Source organism: Gallinula chloropus (assembly GCF_964237585.1).
Source record: "Gallinula chloropus genome assembly, chromosome: 27".
In the NCBI taxonomy this organism is placed as follows: Eukaryota; Metazoa; Chordata; class Aves; order Gruiformes; family Rallidae; genus Gallinula; species Gallinula chloropus.
In genome coordinates this window covers 5783343-5801313 of record NC_140112.1, presented here as the reverse complement: position 1 = coordinate 5801313, position 17971 = coordinate 5783343, and the positions used below count along the sequence as shown (strand labels likewise).

General features: G+C 45.7%; 1 protein-coding gene across 1 annotated transcript; it reads right to left on the bottom strand.

Moving 5' to 3' along the window:
* Positions 1-3556: 3556 nt before the first annotated feature.
* SLC26A8 (solute carrier family 26 member 8) lies at positions 3557-17712 on the bottom strand (the record flags this gene model as incomplete). Its single annotated transcript, XM_084275843.1, is given in 21 exon segments — positions 3557-4028; positions 4031-4063; positions 4867-4948; positions 4950-5040; positions 5165-5219; positions 5880-6005; positions 6092-6187; positions 7024-7093; positions 8421-8521; positions 8953-9048; positions 9651-9791; positions 10300-10475; positions 11360-11375; positions 11379-11474; positions 11477-11478; positions 12050-12189; positions 14624-14739; positions 14741-14767; positions 14771-14852; positions 17293-17413; positions 17547-17712. Coding segments are annotated over 21 exon segments (2016 nt in total). The 3' UTR covers positions 3557-3845.
* Between the last annotated feature and the right edge of the window lie 259 nt (positions 17713-17971).

Genomic DNA, 17971 nt, shown 5'->3' with positions numbered 1-17971 from the left:
GCGCGCTCCCGCCGCACGCGCGCGCCACCCCGCGGCCCCGGGCTCGGGCTCGCTGCTGGAACTGCCCGAGCCGAGGGGGGAAGCCCAGCCCCGCTCCGCACCACGGCTCCGGCCCCGCCTCCCCGCGGGGCGGAGCGCCCCGGCCGCCGGCAGCGCCATGGCCGGCACGGCGCAGGCGCGGAGCGGGTCGCGCTTGTGTTGAGGGCGCCGTCGGTTGTGACGTCAGCGTCGCTCGGGAACCCACCGGGGCCGGGTGAGTAACGCGCTGTGACGTCAGGACAGCCGCTCCCGAGGGGTCTGGCACCACGGGGGACGTGGGCCGCGGGCTGCGTCGTCACGGGAAGGCCGGGGGCGGGGGGGGGGGGGGGGTGTTGGCTGCGGCCCCAGCTGCCTCCGCCTCTCCTCACCAGGAAGGGGCTCCACTTCCCCCAGCACCTCGGTGTCCCTGCGCTGTGACACACACGCGATACCTTCTCCTGGCTTCTGTCAGGGATTCTCAGCCCCGTTCCTGCTGGGAAGCCAGCAGAAGGAGTCACGGCCATCAGCAGTGACCGTGTCTGCTCTGGGTTTGATTTCTAGGATGAAGGATTTTAAAGCATTGCTGAGAGTGGGGCCCTTTGGCGTTGGGAGGTAAAGGGGGGTGTGTGTGTGTGTGTGTGTGTGTGCAACTGTGGGAGACAGAAAAACCCTTTTCCTAATTCACCATTGTTACTACAGGCGTGAGCTGTTTGTACATCTGTCCCCCTGCAGTGAGAGATAATAAACACAAGATTTCAATGCAACAGACGGGGGTGAATTTCAGCCTCTGTACAGCTGCTGTGCTCAAGGTAACGCTGAGCTCAGACCTCGGTCATGGCGGGATCCTCCTGTGGGCATCGCACAGCAGCTTCAGGCCTCAAAGGACTCACAGTCTTAAGCAGACCCCAGAAGCTCCTAAGGCTCTCGATCTATAGGCAGCCCACCACCTGTATTTGTCATAAGTGACTCGTGCAGTTGGCTCTGGCAAGGTGTGTGCTCACACCCGCCCTGACTACTGCCTGTGTCATACTTCTGCTGGCCTGGGCCGGGTTTCTTCGCGTGAGGTCACCACAGAGAGCGTGTGGCTGGATCTGGAAAGCAAGGCAGCGAAGCAACGTGCAGACAGGTACAGTATTCCCTCAGACACCACCACCTGCAGCACTGGTGTGAGCAAGGAGCCTGCTGCAGAGAAGCAAGGTCTTACTGAGCATCCTGACTCCTGCCACGTTTCTTCCATGGCTTCTCTCATCTGCGATAGGAAAACGCAGTCTGGGGTGGCACCCTCAAAGGGTTGCTAAGCCAGGCTTAAGCTAAGGTGCCCTCAGCTTTCCACAACCAGCCTGGCACTATTAAAGCAGGACAACTGCCCTCAAACTGTGCCCATACATAACTGGTTTATCTGGTCCTTCCTCCCAGCTTCCTGTGCGGCGTGACACACCAAGAACTGCCGCTGCTGCCACACTCCACACGACTCCTGAGGTTCCCCAGCTGCTTTATGTCCTCTGCAGCCCTTTATGCACCACTTTTATTATGTTAATAAAACAACTACAGGGTTAGGGATGATTATAGACACTTTGCACAGTCTCTAATGATAACGTGCATGTTCTGGGACCTGTATCCTCTAATTCAAAGCAGTGGGAGAGCTGCCTGGGTTTCTGCCCTGCTAGGAAAACACCACAGCATCTCCTTAGCTGGGGAAGGACATGTAAAAAGCTGCTGTGTGCACAAAACGACTGTAGTTGTTGCAAGTAGGTCAGGTGAGAACATCAGGCTGTCTACAAACACATGATTACAGACAGGCCTTTGAACTCTGACTTTTGTGGCTTCTTAGGGGTATAGGTGGAGTCCTTGGGCGTAAAGTACGTGCTTTGTCACTTCACAGCCTGTGTCCAGGGATTGGAGCTTGGCTGAACACAGAAGCCTTGTGTACATACGAGCAGAGTTAAGGCACCGCACAGCCCTAAGGGGAAAAAGATCAGGATTGTCTGGACTTCCCCTCAGCAAGATGCTTGTTTTGCAATATCAGTGCCCCTAATTTGAACACGAACATACTGACGTCCGAGTTGTCCTCTGCTGCTCAACTCTCTGCAGAGTCATGGGAGGAGGAAGGAAAGATTCAGAATTCTGCTGAACAAGCCAAAAAAAAACCCCCCAACCAACCCCAAACCGACTCTCTTAAGTGTGCAACGGGGACTTTCAGCAGTGCCAACAGCTAGGAACGTCATTTCATCTGAGATCAAGGCTGCTGTAGGAGAGCCAACAGAACCTGGAAATCGGGGCTGTGCTCTCCGTGGGTTTTGTGTTCCTCTGTTTTGAACACAGCTGAGAGGAGCTTGGCAGGAAGCCCTGTCCAAAACAATGTAGGGAAGCATATGTGGTTTGAGAGTTACTCAATACCATGTAGGCTTTCAGTTTTTCCTGTCTTTCAATCCAAAAGGTACAAGGGTTCCAAGACTCTGTTTCCTCTACAGTAAGCAACCCTGCACAGTAATGTTCACTAAAATCCTTTCCAGTTGCACTTCACACATGCAGTACCGTGGCTTTTGTCTAGAAACTCTCTGGAAGCAGGAAGAATTTAAATGAAAACAATATAAAAATTACTATTAGAATTTGCTGGAATACATTACAGACAATTTAATATTAATATTCGTATTGGCCATTATATTATTGCTAAAATTTAGCAGCCAGGAGCAGCAGAATTCAGAGGAGCCACCTTGCTGTTACTGCAGATCCAGAAACCACTAAATACCCAAAGGTTAGAGCTGCTCATGTGTTAATGAACTCAGCCCAGAGCATAGGATCTGTGCACAAAGGAGCCTCCATTTAAATCCAAGCTTCACCCCAAAACTGGGTCTGAATGTACAGAGTGCTGGCCACCCATCCAAAATGAATTCACCTCTTCACAGCAGGCAGTGTGCTCCACAGGATCATCCACCAGAGGAGGGCACGGAGCCTCGCCGTGTGTACTGCTGGTGCAGCGACATGCTGCTGTGTTCAGTGGGATCCTAGCTCACACCTCAGCACTGAAACTACAGCAGCAAACTCTCTGGCTGACCTACAGAATATATAACTTCAATTCAGTTTTGTTCTGCAGTGCTAACTGTATCTAAGCCTATACTTTTCCTGGCTCTTCAGAACAAAGTGACTAAATTCCTCCATTCTTCATTATTTCAGCAAAGGACTAGAAAAACCTGGAAAAACTATTATAAGTGTTTCCTGGGCTTTAGTTCTGGTGGATTCAAAAGGGACCAAGGAAGAACTAAGAGAGACACACAGTGTTATGTGAGAGCAGATACACACTGTGTTAGGTGAGAGCAGGCACACACCGTGTTATGTTAGAGCAGACAATACCAACTTCACCATATTGTGGAAAAGTCACAGTGTTTTCTGTGCAGCTTTACATCATTCTAAATACATCTGAAAATAATGAAGCCATCTGCATGTAATCTGCTGAAATACAGCACATTAATGTCACGTACTAGCAAGCAATAAAATACAAGAAGCGCTAAGTTAGGACATTCAAACTTCTATAGAATTTCAGAAAACAAGTACCAGTAAGTTGCTAGAATTAGCTACAAAGGCAGGAATTATCTTATACATTGAAATTTCTCTGCTTTCAGCTTTGCTGGGTAGTGTATCTACTTGAAAATGCTTGAAAGCTGAAAAACAAGTGTTGCTTTTTTGTTGAGAACAACAGCATTATTGGACACAGTAGGCAGGCTGTCTATTTTAAGAACTCAGGAACAGAAAGAATAAAAAGATTGAAGGCTGTTGCTTAACTGTACCTTTCTCCTCTACTGAAATCCCAGTTTCCCAGCACTTGTAATTCAGGATATGCTGGTATAGTTCCATCTCCTCACCCAGCCTGGGTCCTGGAAATCCGATTGAAGGGGTGGAGTATCCCAGTGCTGGGGAGAGCTTGGCTCTGCTGTATTCTGGGCTAAGCATGAGATACCTGATACTGGCTCTTCAAGCAGAAGTTTGTTGTCAGAGGTTTCTGCAGAGAAAAAAAATCTTTATTCTTCTTTGAGAGCAAACTTCTTCCCCAAAAACAGACACAGAGGTGACTGCAAGCCAAGGGAGGCCAGTCCACTGAGCGGGTCAAACCCAGTTCCCACCCCAAAGCAGCGTCCTGTGAGCAGCGAGGGGGTCACCCTGGCATGGGAGCACAACCATGTTTCCCCACAGATTGGGATAGGGTTTTGCCTCATTCAGCTATAGGACCCCAGCCTGGCAGTATGCAGGCTCCAGTGTGAGGTTCTTTCCCTTGGTGGGGCAGTTACTGGAATATTCTACCCAGAACAAGGGCTTTTCCTGGAACTTGCAACCATCTGCCCTATTCAGGCTTGGCTGAGACAGCCAGTGAGCTTAAAAATTACTGCAGAATACTGACAGAAAGAGCATGTGCATGAACTTCAGTTCTTTAGGAAATGAAGCTATCACTGTCCTTCACTTTCCCCATCAGCCCCAAGAGAGTTGGCACAGAAACCTCTGGAAATACAAAAGTTGGAGCTTTTTGCTCTGCCTTGGCAGGGTCCTTGTTTTGTTGGAGAAATGGGAGTAATTTAAAATGCAACAGTCACTGCTCACAACAAAATGTGGCTGGGTGCCTTTCCAGCCAGCACACAAAGATGTATTTCCCCAAACAGGAACACAGGACTCCAAGAAACAGATTGGAGTATTGATTTTTTGTCATTATCCCTTGGAAAAAGGAAGGTGCCTGTGAGAACTGGAGAATTAAAAAAAGCATCTGCTCTGCCCTATTTCCTCAGCCACATGACAAGGTTTAAGTTACAAACAAGTTAATTCAACAACATGTAGGCTTAAGTGGTAAGCTAAATATTCTACCTGTTGCTGTTCAGCTGCTGGTTCTTCAGGAGATTCTTTTGCTGTAGGTTCTAGCTCATTTATCTCTTGGTGCTTGTCCAGCCAGCACAGCATTGTGAGGAGTTAGAAAGAACCTTTCTTTGGTGACACAGCTGTCAAAGAAATCATTCCTTTCCATGTCTGCTATCACAGAGGCTATAAAAACCACAGGGAAATAAATAAAGCTGCAAAATGATACTAAGCAGTAAAGCTAAAACATATAAATTTAAAACTTATCCTTGCAGGTAAGTCAGTATTAGTAAACAAACAGTATACTCACAGTGGCAGCCAGCTATAAGGACTGTAGTGCCAATATTGTGAAACATATAGATGATCTGTGGAAAGAATTAGTTCCAAGGTTTAAAAGTTCAAGGCATACATCAAAGAAAAGGCACATCAGGCAGCCAGCAATACCAACAAAACCACTCTAGGAGAAGAAAACTGGTGGGTCTGTATTAGTTTTATTAATTTCTGAAACTCAGGAGGTAAATCTTGCACCTGTAAAGATTTAGGATGTGCAGATTGTTGTGCAGCAGAGCATTTGGGGCTAACAAATTATAACAGCCAATTATAGTAGAGATGAGAGATCCTCTAACCATGATAATCAGAGCTGCCTTTGAGGTATGTTGTACTTGCACTTGGCAGTATTGGCAGTGAAACAATTTCCTCTTAAGCAAGAGAATCCTCTCACTTCTATGGGGAAAAAAAAGAAAAATCCCTACTGAAGCACCTGATGAAATGAATTCTTTCAGTTGAGGAGGGGATAGGTCGAATACTTCAACTGGCAGTTAATTCACCCAGTAAGCTGAACATAAAGAAATAGAGTGGTAATGTTTGCTTAATTTCATACAGCAAATATATATATGCTTTATATAAACATTTACTGCCTTTTCAGTACTGGCAAGCTAAGGACATTGTCCTCAGTAACATAAAACCTGCACCTTAAACAAACAGACTAGATAAATACACTTTTAAAGCTGACCGACTCAAGGTGGTGGTAGAGCTGGATCACAGACACAAGAGCTGTTAAGATCTTTTCTTTCCACTGCAGGGTCGGACAGACTAAGTGAAATTAAAGCCCTCATTTTGCTTTCATCTAGAGGCACTGCTTTCATGTCCATCTGCAAAAGAAGGGCAGTTTTATTAGGGTCCTTATCTCCCTAATGCAGGCTGGTAGAAACCGGCTGGGTGAAAAGGCAGCGTTTACCTGCTGTAACAAATAGGTTGGGAAGTGGTTCATGTTTGTGAGAGAGATGGAAGGAGAACAGCACTGGGAGATTTTGATACCATCAGTCTCCCTTGCCTGTAAAACAACAGTTGTATCTGTGAGGGTTGGATCTTGCAGGGGATATTGTCCCCCTCCTGACTGTGTTGTGCTTGGCAAGGTCCTACCCTAAGGACAGAGGTTGTCTGGTCACACTGATGACTCCACTACAGTACTGACACTGGCAATATTGACCTAATTACCATAAACTAATCTGCCTTGTTTGCAATTAAAACCCTATCTCCAGCAGATCTATCACAGATTACAGGTGACTGCCTTAATATCAGATAACCCAAATCATTTTTCATGCTCGTTAAGGGAAACATCCCCTAGAACCTTGTCCTTACTAACCTTGGCCTTAAATTATTCCATTTTTGGCAAATCCATCAGCATAATATTGAGAATGTATGGACCTGGATGGCAAGGGCAAAGCTGTCTTCTGCACTGCCTAATTCTGTAGGGTGCAGGTCTTGAAACCAACGTGTTAGAAAGGCCCATGCCCTACCTGTTACCCCATCGTTGGGAGGACCGGTGAGTCAGTCCAGCACATGCACAGTCATTACTGTGAAACACAGGTAGAGAGGACAAAACCAGACTGAGAAAAGCAGGTTGGGGAACACAAAAAATACTGCCCAAGAGCTGTGGACATGACAGAAGGGCAGCTTTCACTGTGGACGTGGCACAGATGGACACAAAGAGCTTCACAGGCCCTAGCAGGCTGAACTAGGCATGTGAATCACTTCATGCTACAGACACTTAAGCATTCTTCAGCTTTTAAAGTTTTGAACTGAGCCTCAATGGTCACCCCCAGGCATTTAAGGGCAGAAACTGGATTACAGAGAGAGATGGGACATTTGGGTTTTGTTTCTTCTTACGGCTTTGTAGATGGATAAACTTCTATAAATATTCATGTTTGGAATCTGTCCCAGCACCACCATCTTCATTCTGAAACAAGATGTTTATTAGGTTTTCACAGAGAACAGAGAAAACCCATCTGTTCCCAAAAACCTTGATCTCCATTTCTCCCCACTTCACTGGATACACCAACTGTAACTAGAGGGTGCAAGTACAAAAAGTTATTCACTCATAATTAGAATTCTTTGAGCAGGGGTGCAGTACACAAACACAACCTTAGCTCCACCAGTGTCCTCAAGAATGTTTAATGTCCCATTTCTAGCTCCAGAACACTTGGATTATTGTTATTACAGAAGGAAGTTACATTCCCTCTCTTCTCCCCCACAAAGATAAATCTAGACAGGCAGGTGGAGGCAGCTGTAACTCATGCTTAGAGCTGGCTGCACGTAGCCTATGTCTGATCCAGAGGTTGTGGAGTAGCATTAATGTAGGGTTTTGCCTTGAAGGATAATACCCTGGTTTGGGTACTGTGCTTTGCTAATGGTGCCATGTGGTTTTGGGGCAGGTTTTGGTCAGTTCAGGGAATAAACACGTGGCTGGCTGGTTGCTGGAGAACTGGAAGACAGCGGGCCTGATACATAGAAAGCTGTTTGTCAAGACACTCTTTTCAAAACAATCTGTTTGCAGGTAACTTCCCCTGCTGCTTCTGAATGTTGTCAGCATAATGCTCCCACTGGTAGGAACAGGAGAAGTGATTACATAGCCTGAAGGTAGTATGGACAACAGGGATACCCAACTGAACGAAGAAACACCCATCACAATGCTCGTTAAATCCCAAAGCAAACCCAAGAGCATAACTGAGCAGAGGTAATACAGCGAATTTCAGACAGCAATTGAAATTCTTCCTCAGTTCTTTCAGAGTCACTCCAGATCACAAACCATTTGATATTTGCAGCAACCAAGCTATTTCCTAGCTCCCTTCCACATTATTCTAGAGGCTTCAGTCTACTCAGACAAGCACCTGCCTATCATGGCAAATCTCATGAGGTGTGCCTGGGATTTATGAATGGTTTTCCTGGTCGGATTAGCAGTGAATCAACTGAGTAATGAATGCCTGATGTAACCTCCCTCTCCTGTCATGAACTGAGTTTATGGAGAAGATGAAGCAACTTAATAAATGACAGTGAAGACTGAAACACAGGCACAGCAGCTCATTTTATCCCGGCTGATCCCCACACAATACACCTGCAGAAGGGAATAATCCAGAGCCCATAAACTCAAAGAGATTACTGGTTTGGGGCAGCATTATAGAGACTCCATAATGATCAGAGTGAAGTGTTTGAAACAGCTTTTAATTGTATAACTATCTCTAAAACATCAACTCTAAGAAAAACTAGTCTTTTGTTCCAAAAGTTACAAGTCCCTGTGTGACCTGATGGTGATTCTGAAGAATGTGAATCCCATGGTGATCGCTAAACCAACCTTAAAGCACTGCAGCAAAGTTACAAGCCAGGTAACCTTTGAATAAGAGAGAGAACATGAGCACTGAAAAGATATAAAATGACCTGCAGCTCAGCCCCAGCATTTGCAGATTGCAGACACAGACACAGACACACAAAGACTTTTTAACAGGGCCTCAATTATTAGGGAAAACCACATGATATTGGGGGTTCTTCTCTTCATGAGAAATCCTGCATAAGAGCTGACATGAGACTGGGGCCCTGGCTGGCAGCTAGACAGTTTCCTTCTCAGGGAAACTGGGAAGCAACAACAGTAATCAGTTCATCCTGTACAGAATTAACTGCAAATTGATTTGAAGGGATTTCAATACACTTCTTTCAGCAGGTATTTCAAAGGATGCCTTTTCTAAGGGAACAATTGCTGCTTTGCCTTACCCTCACAAAGCATCCATTTCTCCTTTTAAGGCTTTTTTTTTTTTGGTCACTTACAAAATGATACCTATCCCATCTCCACAGGATGGGGATGTCCAGAAATGTTTGGAGAAAGGGGAGCATGTTAAACACCACAATAGCAGCCAGTACACCCTGTGCAAACCAGAAAAACAGCATTCATTATTTTGATAGTCTTTTTTTTTTTCCAACCACAAAGATGCTCAGGAACAGATATCCGTGACAAACTGCTTGGAATTCCAATCTCATATTAGCTTTATTTCCATATTTTTTTATAGACACATATAAGAGTTCTCTGATCCACAAACCAACATGAAACCAGCACAGAACTTGGATTTCACAACCACTTCTGCCAAGCCAACTGGATTTCCTCTTGAAATGCTATGTGTAGTTTCCATTAGTGTTCTTCAGTGAATCCCTACGCCTCCTGCAGCACTAGGATAAAGGCCAACACCATCTACAGAATGAAGTGTTGCTGTTTCCAAGAATGGTTTCAATTAGCATGGGCTGTTCATTGCCAGATTTAGGAAGCTGTCTGACACCACTTTTTGGAACAGCCTTGCTTAGCAAAGAAAAGGAGACTGAAGGGAAGGAGATGGTTAAGCTCTGTTTTGTCAGCTAGTTTTGGGAAAGGGATTAATTCTCCCATCTTACACAAGGGCCAGGAAAAAATCAGGAGGCAATGTTCTGTCAGTGGTTCCCTAAGAAAACATAGAGGAAAAAAAAAGAAACTCCACATAAAAGTCAAGCATGATGTCCAAGATAAAGGTAAATTGGGCAAGAATGCCATGCAAAGCTGCTGCAGGGAGGAAAGCATCAATGAGAGTCTTTGGCACCTGTTTGGAAACAAACCCCAGGCAGAAGCAGCCCAGGAGCAACTGTATGGAACAAACAAGAAGTGAGATGTGATATAATTATCGATGTTTAAACCCACCCTTCTTGTTTTCATATTTGAAGAGCATGACTCTTCCCTGCCACATGTGATGGATAGTTATTTGAATACGCTATTTTCATTACACACAATTAAGACAGGCACTGCCAAACCAGAATAGGAGCAGTTTAAACCAACTGTGTGCAGTTAAGCAGGACTAATTAAGGGTCCACACACTGCAGAGGTAGTCAACATAAAGTACAATCATTTATTTCACACATTAACGTGTTGACAATGGACACATGAATCTTAATCTGTCATATTCTATGATTCTGTATCTTTTTCAGATAGTATGAGAGGAGGAGACAGACCTTCACGTCCCACTTTCTGCAACATATATACATATTCACATGAGGTGTGCTTAGTATTTTGTGCTAAGAATATGCAAGTAGTACCAATTCTTACATTAGTACTTAAGGATAAATCATTAAATACAAAATAGATTCATCTTCTACCTGAATAACGCCAGTCAAAAATGTTATTGATGTGGCAAGTGTCAAGGCCTCCACATAATCCTTCATAAATGTAGGGTCTGAGAAGTTTTCCAGTGAACCATTAGAGGACAATGTCTGGTTGAAATTAAGAGTCTTCAGAATGTTTGTCACCACCATATTTAGGATGCTCGATGAGCCTGGAGCCAACAGAACAGAGAACAGAAGATGGAACTGCATGAGATGTTGCAGTGAATACTTATCTTAAAAACTACACATCCACCTCTTTCCCCAAGATCCTTCTGCACAGTATGAGACAGTCTATTTTCATACATATATTTAATCCACATAGAGAATTTATTTTTAGTTTCTGAGTAAGCACTTAAGGTTTTCAAAATCCAGTCTGAAATTTCAGATTCCTGCTGGTTTATGAGCAAAGTCTTCAGTTTGTCAGACACACAACAAACAGATTTTAATGTAAAGCACAAAAACTGGACCCAGAAATGCTAAAAAAACCCCACAGAGAAAGAACTTCCAAGTTACCTAAGAGGTCAGAGCTCCACATACCCACTCATTAGGATAATGTGAAGGGCCTTCTCACATGTAAACAGCATTTTAAGAATCTAGCTCCTGAACAAATTTAGACTGTAAACTCATCAACAGTTCAGTCACGACAAGAAACTGCATGGAGACGACCATGAAGAAGACCAGGGGCCAAACCATGATTCACAATAACACCCTGGGGGTAAATGTGAAGCAGCTTGTGCTGGTCCTGGATGTAGGAGATGCCTCCATGACACTCCAGCCGTCTCCTTTGCACTGGTGTCTGGGATAGCCCATGTCCTCAGGAGGGGACAGAGGGCCCTGCAGCTGAAACATAACTGACTGGGTGAAATTCTCACCCCAGATCAGCTGCAGAAGTGGAACAACAACATACTGAGAATCTGGGGCTCTGGCATCTCACCTAAATAACATCTGCATATTAGATGAAATAGGTTAGAACATCTGGCCAGTCTTTTGAAGCAGCACTGAACATAATCTCTAAGTCCTGCAGAAACATTTCACAGTACAAAATAAACCTTACCAACTGAGATAGAATGTCAAGCCCCAAGTATAACATATGTCATCGAGCAGCAGAACACAGAAAGGAAGGCAGTGATATTGGGCAGAGGTAACCTGGTGAGCCAAACTCCTAAAAGACTCCTGGAAAGCAAAAATCTGTTTCTAAAATCAAGCTCTCTTTCTTTAGTATTTTAAGTAAAATTTTGCAGATGAAAACTTGACAGTATTTATGAAGATCCCACTTCAGGGCCTGTTAAGACCAGGCCAGTTGGTGACAAAAGCCAGTGTTCTTTTACAACACAGCCTCTTGCAAACTAGAAATTAGACAAAGAACCAAAATAAGTCTTGTTTTAGGCCACCTATTAGTGGAGTGGTTACGTGTGTGAGTATCTAACAGACCTGATTCCACAAGGTGGAGTTTAAAGACCATGATATTTTGTTTGCAATATAGGGAACTGCTAGTATTAGTTTATGTCTTGAGTAGTGTCCTGTCCTTGAAATTATACCATGTAACACCTGATTATAGAACAGAATTTCTCCTGCAAATACATAGGTTAATGATTCAATGACCTTCCAAAGTTCAAGTTCCCACATAACCTGATGACAACAGAACAAACAGAAACACACACATGAGATGGGTTATTAAGAGCTTGATATAGCAAAGGAAATTAGAGTGTTTCTTTCGCCAGAGCAGTTTTTTCTCCCTGCCTACCTTGAGGAATCTGAACCATCCCAACACTTAAGCATGTGTGTAGATCCCTCAAGATCCATTCTCTGAACTGATAGGAAGACAGGCAGTTCAGGACAGGGAACACCCTGAGTGTGATGTCCATGAACCTTTCCCAGAAGAAGCTAAGCTGTATGCAGTGCCTTTTACAGTCTCTGTTGAGCCTCAGCATGGCCTCATGCTCTGCAGGCACAGAAGCCACACTCCTAGTTATCTCTTGTGCTGCATTCTGTGAACCCACACACACATTTCAGCCTGCTGCAGAACCAGCTGGCACATAACATGAACCCTACAGAGGCACCCCCACGCCATTGCATTCCATTCAGGTGAATCACAAATGCTCTGTGTGCCATTCATATGATTGCCTGTCAGCTCCAGAGTCCAGCACGCTGAATGCATCAATTACTTGACCTCATTAACACCACAAAAAAAAAATAGGAGATGGTATTTTAATTCCTCCTATTCAGAATTAGAAGAAAAACATACAAACACTACATCTGAGGGAGGTGTGGAAATAGGCAAGTCTATCCCAACTCCCCCAAAACAGTCCAGTGTTCCCTGTATTAAGTTATTTAATGTGGGGATGCAAGCAGGATTTGACCTACATGATTTATTTTGCATATATAGCAGAATTTCCAGTAGGTAAACTCTGACTAACCCCACGGCCCTGTGTTCCTTCTTCCTCTTTTTAATCCCCTGGCTGTGTTGGTGATTTTCTACTTACCAGCCGGCTGTAAGTGCTGTGGTGTCTGCCCAGGGCTTCTGGCAGCCTTGAGCAGTGGCTGTAGGAAATGACTCCCAGTTGGCATTACAAAGTTGAGTCTCTTTCCATCATATTACTGCCCGAGGTGACTATGCACTGGGCTGAGAAAGGGATACAAAATGGAGAAGAGAGAAAACACATGAGATGGGGAAGTGGAAAAGAAACAGGGAAAAAAGTATGGGGAAGCAAGGCAGACAGAGTTCTTAAATGACAAGTTGGGGGAGGGAATAAAGAAAGTTTCTTATTAAGCTACAAGCCCAATTATATAGTTTCCAAAAATATTAGATATGACTTTAGAGCAAAACTCTCTGACCTTTTTTTTTGCACCAGGTGTTTCTGGGTGGACAGACTGTTAACTCTAGGTCACATGTTGTAATTATACACAATTCAATCCTTTCCATCAAGTAAGTTTGTTTATCTGACACAAGAACCTCATCCAACCTCCATTTTTCCTTTTCTTTTTTCCTTTTCTTTTTCCCTTTTTCTTTTCTTTTTTCTTCTTTTTTCTTCTTTTCTCTTTTATTTTTTTCTTTACAGCCCAATCTAAAGGGTCTCACTGCTACAGACATTAATCTTGATGACATAGCAACTGCAACTATGGCTCCATTTGCCTTCACTTATCACCAGAAAATTACTTTACAGCAGCATTAGACGTGACCCATGGTTTTCAGCTGCAGTCCCACACATAGCTGAGCTGATGTCAGAGCTAGTTATACAGAAAGAGAAAGGTCTGGCTCCCCTACTTTCCTTTCCCTGTGTGGTCCTGTCCCTTCTGGCAGCAGCAAGCTGTTAGATTAGCTCACCACACCTTGTGGAACCTCACCCATAGCTAGACTTGAGTCTCAAGTCCTGCCACGGTCTCAGAACAACAGTTGAAGTCTCAGTATATATTCAGTATACATGCTGAAACAAAGCCCAGATAAATGATGAATCAGAGATTTTGTATTTACTTTTTCTTAGGAGTACTTTGTAGAGCAGACACAGCTATAACCATTGAGAAGTCCACACTGTGTCCAAAGATAGTAAGGAAAGAAAACTGAGAGTATTCATAACTGAACAAAACTAAAAGGGAAGCTGATGAACGGGCTGCCTATTTTTTATTATATTTGATTTGCTGGAAGAACATCAGGAATTCTTCTATGCTGCCAACAAAGACTGCCTTCTGGTGAGCCTGCAGGGCTCCTCTGGCAGAAGAGATGCTTCTACTCCCAGTATAATGACCAAAAGAGAATTTTGGCAGATGGGAAAATGAGGCTGTGGAAGCATCTATGCTGTATCAGTACCCGAGCCTCACCCATTCTCCTCAAAAAGCACAGCAACATAGCTGCAAGCCAATGCCAGAGCGGTTCAGTCTATCTCCATCACACCATTACGCAACTTTCCGTGTGCCCAGCTAAGAGGGAACAGAAAAAGGCTCTTGAAATTTAAGAAATAAAAGTAACAAATGGCACAAATCAAGCAAAAAGTAAACGAAAGCCTGTGTCTGACAGCTGGGCTGAAGGAAGCACTGGAGGGAACTACAGCTGTTGGCAGCTTCACTTCACAGTGAACGTCTCTCTCACACTGTCATAGCCCTGAAGTGAAGAGACACTTCTGCTGATGGCAAGTAACACCTGTAGTAGTGTGGTGCTGAGCTGGGCTTGCACACTGCAGGTGGGAGTTGCTGCAACTGGGTGTTCTGCTTCGGGTACCCATCAGAGCAGTTACCAGCTGGGGGAAAGCACCTTTTTTACACCTGGGCTTGAAGAGTCTCCTGAGTTTCTTTACACCCCATAAATTCCTGGCATAGAACTCACCTGCACTGTAGCTCTCTGTTCTCTCTGGGGATTTCTGGAGCTCCAACCAAGGTGGAGGACAGTTTTCTTTCAAAGGATGCCTGGAAGTGCTCCTCAGTCTGCATTTCTCTTTGGCCACCTGTAAGCACCAACTATATTGTTGTCTCATGCTGTATTTTCTTTCTGGTCACAGTCAGTCAAAAACAGGGGCACAACAAGGGCTGGAGACCACAATTTCTTGGCAGTGAGGCTGGAAGAAAGAAACAGGGTCATTGACTGAACTATCTACTACAACCAAAATAAAAAGTAGGAATGATATGTGAACAGTCCACCCCAACATAACTCCTGTGAAGGACTTAGAGCAGGGATAAGCAAGGCTCTGGAGACTGAAATCTTTCAAAGACATGCTGCTCTTAGGATCAAACAGATCAACTGCCAAATAAGCTGTAGGAACACTGGGTTCTTCTGGAACTGTCCTTGTTCCTATTCTTTAGGAAAAATGAGCCTCAATCCCCTCAATTTTGTGATACCAAAACCAGGCCCGTGTTTAGGGAACTAAATAGAATCCCTCTCCATGAACCTACTGCAGCTGAGGAAACGATTTGTTTCCAATGCTGGGGAAAAAGGCTTAGTCTGAATCATAGAGAGAGCATCTAAATCTGGAGCCACACAAATGCCACAGCGCGCTGTGTAAAAATCGGTACCCGATACCATTTGGGGTTTTACATCCCCAAAATGCCTGCCTAAGGTTCCTTAGATTTTTAATATCAGGAGGGAGATCTGGATTCAATCGCTGTCACACAAAGTAGGCAAGATGTGAGTTCCTAGAGTGGATACTGAGTAAGTCAAGGCCCAGTGCAAGAGCAGATCTAAGGCAAAGTTCTCAAACCGACAGCTGAGGCAGAAAAATAAAACTGATCCCGAGTTAGCAAATTAAAATAGATGTAAGGAGGGTGGTGACATGCAGGAACATGCTTTGCTTTCTTTTTTTTGCTATGGGCAGAAGAAATAAAAAGAAAAGAGGAAATATAAAAAAGGATGTGAGTGAGCAGCTGGGAGTGTATTCAGAATGCAATGGATGTTTAAAGTATCAAAATGTACCAAAACAAATCCTCACTGAGATTTAAGTTTTCTTGTCCTATTTCATTTCCTGAGCTGGTGGGATCAGTTTGTACAGGTCTAGTGCTTTGCATCACTGAAATCTACTGCTCCTCATACAGCCAAGGGACTCCAGCACGGCGTTTTCTGTCTTGTGAGACATGTCTACCAACACATACGCTCAGCTCAGTCATTCTAAACCACAGGGAGAGTTAGTTGTAGGCTCATCTCAAACCCTAGGGCGTAATTTCTCCCTATTTCTACAGAGATGATAAATCAAGGTCTTCCACAAAAGAGTTTAGGAGCCATTTTGTTCATCAGCTTTTCAGAGCCAGGCTTTTGAACAGTGCTGTTTCTCAGCACAATCACCTCGAGCTAATGCAACAAGCAAAACCAACATGAAGCTAGAATTTGCAATCTGAGAGGCAGTAAAAATCCCAGAACACCAATAGCTACTTCTGAGATATAAGCAGTAGTAACTTCCAGCTGTTCACACCTGTTATTTGGACTTCAATGATGGCTCAACAGCAGAGGATAACAGATCCCACTCTGTAACACTGTGTAGGCGCAGTTTTGACATGGGAAGCCAATGTTTTAAAAGCAGGCAGGCTTCCATATCCCATTCAGAACACAGAATCACAGAATCACCTGGGTTGGAAGAGACCCTTAAGATAATCAAGTCCAACCACAGTCTAACCTTGCCTGGCCCACCTCTAGATCATGTCCTCAATCACTTCATCCACACGCTTCAGGGATGGTGACTCCACCACCACCCTGGGCAGCCTGTTCCCAGTGCTTGACAACCTTTTCAGTGTGGAAATTCTTCCTGATATCCAACCTAAATCTCCCCTGGGGCAATTTTAAGCCATTCCCTCTCATCCTGTAACTTGTCACCTGAAAGACCAACCTGACATCTCTGCAACCACCTTGTAGAGAGTGGTAAGGTCTCCCCTCAGCCTCTTTTAATCCAGACTAAAAAGCCCCAGCTCCCTCAGCCGCTCCTCACAGGACTTGTGTGTCAGCCCCTTCACCAGCTTCACATCTCAACGTCCTTCCTGTAGCAAGGGTCCCAAAACTGGACACCGGACTCGAGGTGTGGCCTCACCAGAGCTGAAGTACAATGGAACTATCACTGCCCTACTGCTGGTCACAACAGTCCTGACACAGGCCAGGATGGCTTTCTGGGCCACCCAGGCACACTGCCAGCTCATGTTCATCCAGCTGCCCAACACCCCTAGGCCCTTCTCCTCCAGGCAGCTCTCCAGCTCTGCCCCATGGTGGCACACACAGGTGTACAGACACAGAGACATGGGCATGCACACGAGTGTACACACACAGACACAGCCAGACACACACACACACTCCCCAACATGCCTGTCTTGCCACAGTCCTGCTAACGAGACTCATCTCAAGCTTGAGATCAGAAGCTAAGTGGCCTTAAATGCAGATCCCCCAACACCATTTATTCGCTGTGACACTCTTCAGTTACTACGTGGTGAGGCCACCACGGGCTCCGCTCCAGAACACGCTTAACCTGCAGCACTTAATGACTTCATTACGTCTCCGGCATGTGCTTGAAAGCAAGCACATACGTATCCTGTACATTGCGAGGCCCATTGCTGTACTGAGAAAGAGTTTGTTCTCCAAACACACTAAAGATCAGGGCACGGAGGGCAGATGTGGGCAAGGCGAGCTCGGCTTCGCCCATCGCTGCTGGAAGGGAACACACAGGAGGTTCAACACGGGGTTGCAAGACTCCAGAAGCTCTCACAGGGACGTGTTACTGAACGGCTGCTTCACTAGTACGCCGCGAGTCCTTTCTTAGGACCTTTCTAACGCACCCTACGGGGAACGGCTGGGGAAAGGCGAACAGGGGCAGCGCTAAGCGGAGTGACCCAAGGTGAGGGCCCAGGCAGCCCGCTCCCGCCCAGAGCGGGCCCCGCGCCGCTCCGCCCCCTCCCCGCCTGATAACTCTCGCGAGAGGCCGCCGCGCTGGTTCCATATTGGGTCATCTGCGCCCTCGGCTCTCGCGAGATTGGCCGCGCCGGGCCATTGGGCTCCGCCGAGCGCGGCGGTGGGCTGTGTGTGTGTCTGTGGGGCCGTCTGCCCGGGGCTGGCCCGGGCTGCGCCGCTTGGGGCGGGGCGGGGTGGAGGCGGCGGCTGTGGCGTCGCCTGCGCCATCCTACCTGCGCCGGGAGTGTCTTCCCCGCAGTGCCGCCGCGCCCCCGTCAAGCCTCCGCCCCGCTCCGCTGGCTGTCGGCCGGCCGAACA